The sequence below is a fragment of the Aedes albopictus genome, chromosome 1 (genome assembly GCF_035046485.1).
Source record: "Aedes albopictus strain Foshan chromosome 1, AalbF5, whole genome shotgun sequence".
Taxonomy (NCBI): Eukaryota; Metazoa; Arthropoda; class Insecta; order Diptera; family Culicidae; genus Aedes; species Aedes albopictus.
In genome coordinates, this window is record NC_085136.1 from 185,091,504 (window position 1) to 185,100,537 (window position 9,034).

A 9,034-nucleotide genomic window follows, 5' to 3' on the forward strand; every position below is an offset into this window, starting at 1 on the left:
ATTTCATACAAATCTGTCCTTTTTCTCGCCAGATTGTAATTTTATCTAATAAGCAAAACTGTCCTTATTCTCGCCAGTATGCTTTCCTTCAGCCCCTTTATATCGCCAGACTGCAGTTTTTTCATGGCAAACCTGTCCTTTCCCTCGCCAGGTTGCAAATCAATCACTGAATAAACTTTTATACTCACCCAAGTTTGGGAGGCTTTGCTGCGCCAATGTCGTGACCAGAGCTACCAACTCTGTCACTTATCAGCAGCTCCAGCCGCAGTGAGAGTTATCCAAAAAACCTCACTGCTTGCCAGCTGCTTCTTCTATTGATTTTCGACGCTCTGACCGGCAGAGCGTCGACCCAATCGTTCTACTGGTTCTCAATCCAGTCCGTCGTCTACTGCATCAGTCTATCAACTGACCTGCTCACTCACAGCACAGCACGGCGCACAGTTTGCGTAACAAGTCGACAGTCGACATTCCGAGTTTGACAGTCGCTCGGACTGTGAAGCATTGGGCAATTTCGCAACACAGAATTGGGAGCACATACTTTTATATCGATTAGATATTTGAATACTTCATTCGTACGTTAGATCATTATTTATATTTCATACTTCCAATCCCTTTCTCTACAGTCACGGTGTAGCATTTATCGGCGAGGACACTATGACGTCATGCTCGATTGGCTCCGGTCGAAAGTGACAGTCCGCCAGACTCTTATTATAGGGACTCTATTACAAAGTAGCCGTTTTCATATAAAAATCAACTTGATTGTCAAAAAATGAATTTCGCTGAATAGCTAGTGGCAACGAGGAATAGCGCATACAATAAAAATGTTAAAAAACATTTTTAAGTTACTCTTTTTATAAAACGGCTACTTTGGATGCCATACTGAAGCGACCGGTAGAATACAAGTAGCCGGTAAATCCACAATATATTGCCACAGATCATTATTATAAAATAAAAATGTCCATCAAAACTAAGTTCAGGGATCGAGTCCTGGTGCCATTCTGCACCTCTGGGCTTTTTTTTAAATCTCGCGAAATCTCGATTTGATGTTTTATGCTAAGAAATTGCAAAGAAATCCATGTTCAGATTGGACAATATCGCTTAAATACCTACAAAAAATGTCCCTAAATTGTTCAAAGTTGTTTCCAACTCCTATATTTATTAGCGTTACTTCAATTATACATATTTACTACTCACCCAACTTAATTAACTGATTAAACTGACTTAAGTATGTTATATTAAGGACAAGGTATTTGGAGTACATTGCTCAAAATTTCAAGAGCACCGTTTTTTAGAACCGTTGAACGGATTTGGATTAAAATGCATCACGCTGTTGACAACCACTGAACAATTAGCGTGATGCATTTTTATCCAAATCCGTTCAACTGTTCTAAAAAACGGTGCTCTAGAAATTTTGAGCTATGTGCTCCAAGTATGGATTTTTTTCATCATTGTTCTATACAGAGATGGCATGCTCCTCAGTGCGAAACGTGAGAAGAGAAAACATACACTCTACACACGACTTTCAACGAGAGCGAGGGTGAACTACGCAACTTTTTTCACACACAAACCAGCCGCTCACTCTCTGGCATCCATCAGCGGCACACTCAAAATGAGTGCTCATACAAATGATAGAACAAGCATGTTTTTCAGTTTCTGCGTGCACATTTTGTGCGCACAGAAAATGTGCACACAAAAATTCATTGAGTGCGCACTCAGTCGTGCTTCCAGTGCAATACTGTGTGTACCACAGGGAGTATGAAAGTACTATAGGGCAGTGCATGAAATTATCTCCTTCTCTTTTACTCTTACAGAAATTTTGTAAACAACAAGGCCACGAAACGTCAAAATCCCATACAAAATCAAAACAGTGCAGTGCCCTATTACGCCGTCTAGTAGCAAATGCATCTGCTTGTCTAAGTAAGATATTACATAAATCACAGACAAATAGATATGTGACACTAACGAAATTTCAATCTCTTATATCTCATGATCCTGATTACTTAGAGAGTTGGTGTCTTCGACAAAGTTGTTTGGCTGGTCAAGGACTAACCGAGAATAAAACTTAAGATTCAAAATTCCACCGCTAGGCGGTGCTAGTGAGTTAACAAATTTTGTTTTTCATAAATATCAGGAAAATTTGCAAAAAACTGCAACTAGCGCCGCCTAGCTGCAGAAACTTGAACCAAACTGTTGTATATCCCGGGAGAAACGCAATTCCGCTGGGAATTCGGACGGCAAATTGCGCAGCACGAAAAGAAAAACGCGTGTGTGCTTGTCGTACTCACTAACAGAATGAATCTTTTTATTTAGTAATGTTGGTATACATTCGGGTGGGAATCAAAGTAGTTTATATGTTAAGGTATGATAAAAATAGGGTAGCCCGGAATTCAAGTTGACTATAACATCTCTTCCCCCCTTAATTCAAGAAATTCACAAATCGAGTCTTGTAGGCGGTCGTGTTGCCCTACCGGATCTTCTCGGTGACTGTCGGTAATCTCTCTGAACCGGCGGGACAGAAGCGGTTGAACCAGGAACAACTGCCACTGGTTGATTCGTGTTATCTACTCCTGCAGATGTCTTATCAGTCAGCGATGATGGTGGTTGGAAATCCGGTTCTGCTACTGGTTCGTTCGACACGTTGTTTCCTGCACTGATGTTCGGACCAGTATCCTTTGCTTGTGGTGATACTACAGCTGGAATATTCGGTAACTCACACGGCAACGGTACTCTGGTGCTCTCCAATCTGGAACCAACTTCCCTGAGCTGATCGATGTGCCTTTTCCATGTTCTTCCGTCATCCAACTGCACGTGGTAGTGCAGCTTACCGAGTTTTTCAGCAATGACTCCGTATTTCCACTTGTCGCTGTCAATGTAGTCTCTAGCCGCAACTCTCGCCCCCTTCGGAATGCTTCGTACTTTCTCTGTAACATCCTTTCTGGCAGTTTCTGGATTCGGAATCATCAAGTCCAAACGAGACCGCAGCGGACGATTGTAGACCATCATAGCCGGAGACTGTCCGGTTGCTGGATGAATGGTGTTCCTGTAGGTGATCAAAACGTTGCACAGCTCCGCTTGCAGCATCGCCTTGTCGCACTTCAAACTCTTGAGCTTGGCCTTGAATGTCCCGATGAACCTCTCCGCTAATCCATTCGTAGACGGATGGTATGGTGCACCCATCTTGTGGTAGATGCCATTCTTCCAAAGGAAGTCCTGGAATGCTTCAGAAGTAAACTGAACGCCATGATCCGAGACCAAGACTGAGGGAATCCCATATGTAGCGAAGTATTCACGGCAGACTTGTATGGTAGTCGCTGTTGTGATGTTATTGAGGATTTTGACCACAGGCCACTTGGTATACGCGTCTACCAGCACAATGAAGTAGCTTTGCATGAACGGCCCCGCGAAGTCCACATGGATGCGCTCAAACGGTCTCACCGGTTGTTGCCAACAGTGAGTTGGGGCTTTGGCCGGTTCAGCTCTCGTCGATTGGCAGCAACTGCAGTTTCGCACCATCTCCTCAATCTGGCCGTCGATACCTTGCCACCACACGTAGCCACGAGCCAGAGACTTCAGTCTTGTCATACCAAAATGTGTTGAGTGCAGTTCGCTGAGGACTCTATTTCGCAGACTCGAGGGAACGTACACTCTGATCCCGCGCAGAATACATCCTTTCTGTACGGTGAACTCCGACTGATCAACTCCAAAACGGTGACCCGGCTCAATACTTCTTTCAGTTCGTAAACCTTCCAGCAACGCCTTCACGGTATGATCGGCGGCGGTGGCCTTCGCGAGCTCTTCAACAGTTATCGGCAAAGTCTCGATCATGTTCACCTCTAGCATGTCCGTCTCTTCGATAACGTTGTCCGGTACTTTCTCCTTCAGCGGTAGTCTCGAAAACGCATCGGCATTCCCGTGTTGTTTCGTTGGTCTGAATTGGATGCTGTAGTCGAACGATTGCAAGAATATCGCATAGTGTTGCATTCTTAGCGCTGACATTTTCGGAAGGCCCTTCGTGTCCGACAGGATTTGCTTCAGGGGTTCATTGTCCGTGACCAGAATGAACCGTCTGCCGTACAGGTATTGGTAGAATCGCCGGACTCCGAAAATTATCGCGTATGCCTCCCAGTCAACCTGCTTGTACGCCTGTTGTGTTGCGTTCAACGTTTGTGAAGCATACGATATTGGTCGCTCCGAGCCATCAGCATAAACGTGGCTCAATACAGCGCCGACCCCGTACGGTGACGCGTCAGTTGCCAGGACCAATGGTAGCGATGGGTTGTAGTGTACAAGAAACCTGTCTGACTGCATCTCCTGCTTCACGCTGTCGAATGCCGCTTGACACTGCTTCGACCAAACGAATGGAACAGCATTTTTGAGCAAGTTGTTTAACGGGTACAGTGTCGTACTGAGGTTGGGAAAGAACCTCCCGTAGTAATTGATTAACCCAACGAATGACCGTACTTGGTCTTTGTTCGCAGGTGTTGGCATGTTTTGAACTGCCTCAACCTTTGAACGGACCTTATGAATACCGGTTTTGTCGATTCGGTATCCGCAGTATTCTATTTCGTCGGTGAAAAACTGGCACTTGTCGATATTGATTCGCATATTGTAAGTACTGAGGCGCTTCAGTACCTCCGTCAGTCGGCGTAGATGCTCTTGATCATTGGGGCCCGTAACACGAATATCATCGAGAAATACAGTAACGCCCGGTATTCCGCTCAAGATCTCCTCCATCAACCGTTGCCATATCGCTGGCGCAGACGCGACTCCGTACATCAATCGCGTTGGCCGGTACAGACCCTTATGCGTACTCAGAGTCAATACCTCACGATCTTCTTCCTCAACTTCAAGCTGTAGATAGGCTTGAGTTAGGTCAATCTTTGAAAATTTATCTCCTCCGGCAACGTTGGCAAATAGTTCCTCCATAGTAGGCAGCGGGTGTTCGTCGACGACCAAGTTTGGGTTGACTGTGATTTTATAGTCGCCACACAATCTTACCCGATTGTTGGCCTTCATCACCGGCACTACGGGCGTGGCCCACGCACTGTGGTTGACCTTTTCTAGGACACCATCCTTCACCAGCTTTTCCAACTCCTGTTCAACAGCACCACGAAGAGAAAACGGCACCGGTCGCGCCTTGATGTAAACTGGAACGGCATCCGGCTGCAGGCGTAGCTTCGCAGACAAATCTCTAATCTTCCCGATAGAGTCGTCGTAGAGATTCGCGTACCTCTGTACCAGCGCTTTGACATCAGCAGTAGAAACTTTCGGTAGTTCAACAGGAACACGCTCCGGAACCGTTGTAGCAGCAGCAATCGTTGCAGGAACCTTCGGCAGTTTGGTAGTTACCCTTCCCGGAACCGGAACAGCAGCAGCAGCAAACGCATGAACAACCGAATAGGCCACGTCGTTAAGATCAATCCGCAGCCTTCGCATCCATTGACGGCCCAGCAGTGGGTGTTTCCTCATGCTTGTAACGTACAAAGGTAGTGACACTCGTTCAGCCCCGTATTCCACAGCAACGTCCAGCATTCCCTCAATACCGATGTTCGTATTGCAGAAACTAACGAGCTCCATATTCGGCGGGCGCAGCTTCTTGCCGCCGAAGAATCTCCGGTGGTCATCTACGTTGATGATCGAAACAGGAGCTCCCGTATCAACTTCGAAGCGTACCTCCTTTCCGTCCACCTTGACGTCCAGCCAGAACTTGGAACCGAGGGGCTCGGCAACTGCATCCAGCTTGCACAATTCCTCCAGCGTAACGACCTCGTTCTTGTTCGAATCCGCCGTGGAATCCTCCTCCAACAAATGCGCAGAAGATTTGGCACTCCTTACGGTTTTCTTCGCCTTTAGGCACACTCTCTGTAGGTGTCCAACCACTTTGCAAAAGTTACAGACGGTATGTATATGTGGACACTTATTGGCGAAATGTGTAGGGCTACCACATCGGTAGCATTCACCCTTCGATTCCCCGGTTTTCCCAGCACCCGTATCTTTATTTGTCTTATTTCTCTTTGCACCCTTTACCTGCACTTTGTAGCTCCTCTGACGATCGACCAAGTTGACGTCCGGTCGGTCCTGCTTGGATTGGATCTCTCTTCCTCCCTTAGAAGATAGTTCCATGGAAACCGCCATGTCTCGAGCCCGGGTCAAAGTCAGGTTCCGTACTTCCAACAAACGAGCTTGGATGGCCCGGTCCTTGAGTCCAAAAACGAATTGGTTGCGTAACGCCGTGTTGAGGTAATCGCCAAACTTGCACGTGATGGCTAGCTTCCGTAGGGCGATCAGGTACTCGTCGATGGATTCATCTGGACGGTCATCCCCTTGGCGCCGGCACTTGAATCTGAAGTTTTCCAGAATTTCAAGCGGCTCCGGATTGAAATGATCCTCCAGCGCAGCAACAATATCAGCATACGTTCGTTGTTGGGGTTTCTCGGGTGCCAATTTGTCGCACAGAATGTCATACGTTTCTCCGCCCATAAAGTGCAGCAGCAGAAACAGTCTGGTATCCGGTTGCACATCAAACAAGTTGAACGCCCCCTCCAGCCGCTCCACCCATCTCGACCATTTCATTTTGTGACGGTCGAACGGGTCGATGATGAACGAGGACTGCATACCAGCAAATGGAAAAACACCATGAGCGGCTCCTGCTCCGCCGCCGGCACCGGCAACCGATCCCGTACTCGCACCAGCAGCTAATCCGGCACCCGCACCGGTGGATCCGGATCCTGCTCCTTCAGTTCCCGTCGTAGTGGCCATCCTCGTCGGCCAATTGTTGTATATCCCGGGAGAAACGCAATTCCGCTGGGAATTCGGACGGCAAATTGCGCAGCACGAAAAGAAAAACGCGTGTGTGCTTGTCGTACTCACTAACAGAATGAATCTTTTTATTTAGTAATGTTGGTATACATTCGGGTGGGAATCAAAGTAGTTTATATGTTAAGGTATGATAAAAATAGGGTAGCCCGGAATTCAAGTTGGCTATAACACAAACGGTAATTATTCTGGAAGCCCATGATCTACTAAACAATATTGCCGAAGACACCATCTTTCTACAAAATCAGGATGCTGAGATATGCGAAATTTAAAATTTGTTTGCTCTCTAGCGCCGCCTAGCGGTAGAATTTTGAATCTCAAGCCTTATTATCGGTTAGTCCTTGACCAGCCAAACAACTTTGCCGAAGACACCAACTCTCTAAGTAATCAGGATCATGAGATATATGAGATTGAAATTTCGTTAGTGTCACATATCTATTTGTCTGTGATTTATGTGATAATATCATAGACAAGCAGATGCAACACTGACAAAATTTCCATCCAATATATCTCAGGATCCTGATTACTTAGAGAGTTGGTTTCTTCGGCAAAGTAGTTCAGCTGGTCATGGGCTTTCACAATATGGGCCGTATGATTCGTGATTTCACCGCTAGGCGGCGCTAGAGAGCGTACAAATTTTACATTTCACATATCTCAGTACTCTGATTCTTTAGAATGATGGTGTCTTCGGCAAAATTGTTTGGTATATCAAGGGCTTTCTGAATAATTACCGTTTGGTTCAAGTTTCTGCAGCTAGGCGGCGCTAGTTGCAATTTTTTGCAAATTTTCCTGATATATATGAAAAACAAAATTTGCTAACTCACTAGCACCGCCTAGCGGTGGAATTTTGAATCTTAAGTTTTATTATGGGTTAGTCCTTGATCAGCCAAACAACTTTGCCGAAGACACCAACTCTCTTAGTAATCAGGATCATGAGATATATGAGATTGAAATTTCGTTGCAATTTTTTGCAAATTTTCCTGATATATTTGAAAAACAAAATTTGTTAGCTCACTAGCACAGCCTTTTGGTGGAATTTGGAACCAAAATATCCATCAACTGTAAGTACTTGACCAGCTTAAGACGTATGCTTGTCTCTGATATCACAGGATTTGATACCCCTGGTTTTGGGCTCACTGGCATGCTTTCGGTTCACCAAATGCTCAAACAACACTGACCCCTTTGAACACACTGCGTGTGCACTGAGTTCTGTTTTTTCTGCGTGTGCGCAGAAATTGCGCACTGGGATTATGATCTGCGGGCTCTCATTGCTCTCACGCAGCACTCTAATCACCCGCACAAAAACTCTGCGTGAGAGAAATTATGTACATTTTATTGTCTATCCGGTTGGAATCAAGACCGACATTCAATCAAAAATTGCCATTTTCTTGGTCCACAAGTGTCGCAACTGTTTCGCATCTAGTGCGCTGTGTTGCTGACAACAACGGGAAGGATGCGCACTACATTTTGACATGATTAAAAAACGTCGCGAGTTGGGTCGCGTCGCGACTGGATTGTGCGAAGTCCGGTTTGGTGGCGGCCCGACAATATTGTGCGTTTTTTCTCTTTCTCTTTTGTAAGAAAAATGAAAGTGAGAAGTTCAGTGAAAGATGAGCGTAAATGGGCACAGTTTCTGCGTGACATGCCATCCGTGGTTCTATAAACATATTTTACTTCCAAATGTTATACATTAATATTTTCCCCCATTCTACAACATGTTTACAATTTACACTTGAATTTTCATAGCGATATTAGTGTTCACTGTGGAGTTATCGCAATACATGTGAAACAGTGTTGAAACATATTTTTTTTCCTAAAATTTTCTACTGATTTGATTAAGCGCGTCATAATCAGAATCATAATTAGAAATTAGCTGAGTTTGGATTTGAATAACTTACACTGACATAATCCGGTAGCTCAGGATTTTCTGCCAAACATTTGGCAGTGTACAAAAATCAGAAAAAAATGTTGTCAGAAAAACAAAACTCTTAGCAACAAAAAAATGTTGCTTGTTGTGTGCGCTTTTGATTACAAACACAATTGTTAGGGTTAGAAAAACTGGAGTAGGCCTTTGAAGGCAGTTTTCTTAACGTTTAAGTCACAATAGTCGAAAACAAATAGGTATGTAATTTTTTTTTTCGATATTGCTTAGCATTTTGAACAGGGCACTCAGTGTTTAGTATTCTATTGTTCTTTGCCGTAAATGCATCGCTCCTAT

General features: G+C 45.0%; 1 protein-coding gene across 1 annotated transcript; it reads right to left on the reverse strand.

Moving 5' to 3' along the window:
- Positions 1–2,430: 2,430 nt before the first annotated feature.
- Positions 2,431–6,759, reverse strand: LOC115256768 (uncharacterized protein K02A2.6-like). Its single transcript, XM_062857401.1, has one exon. The coding sequence runs from the start codon at positions 6,757–6,759 to the stop codon at positions 2,431–2,433; it is 4,329 nt and encodes a 1,442-aa protein (XP_062713385.1).
- Between the last annotated feature and the right edge of the window lie 2,275 nt (positions 6,760–9,034).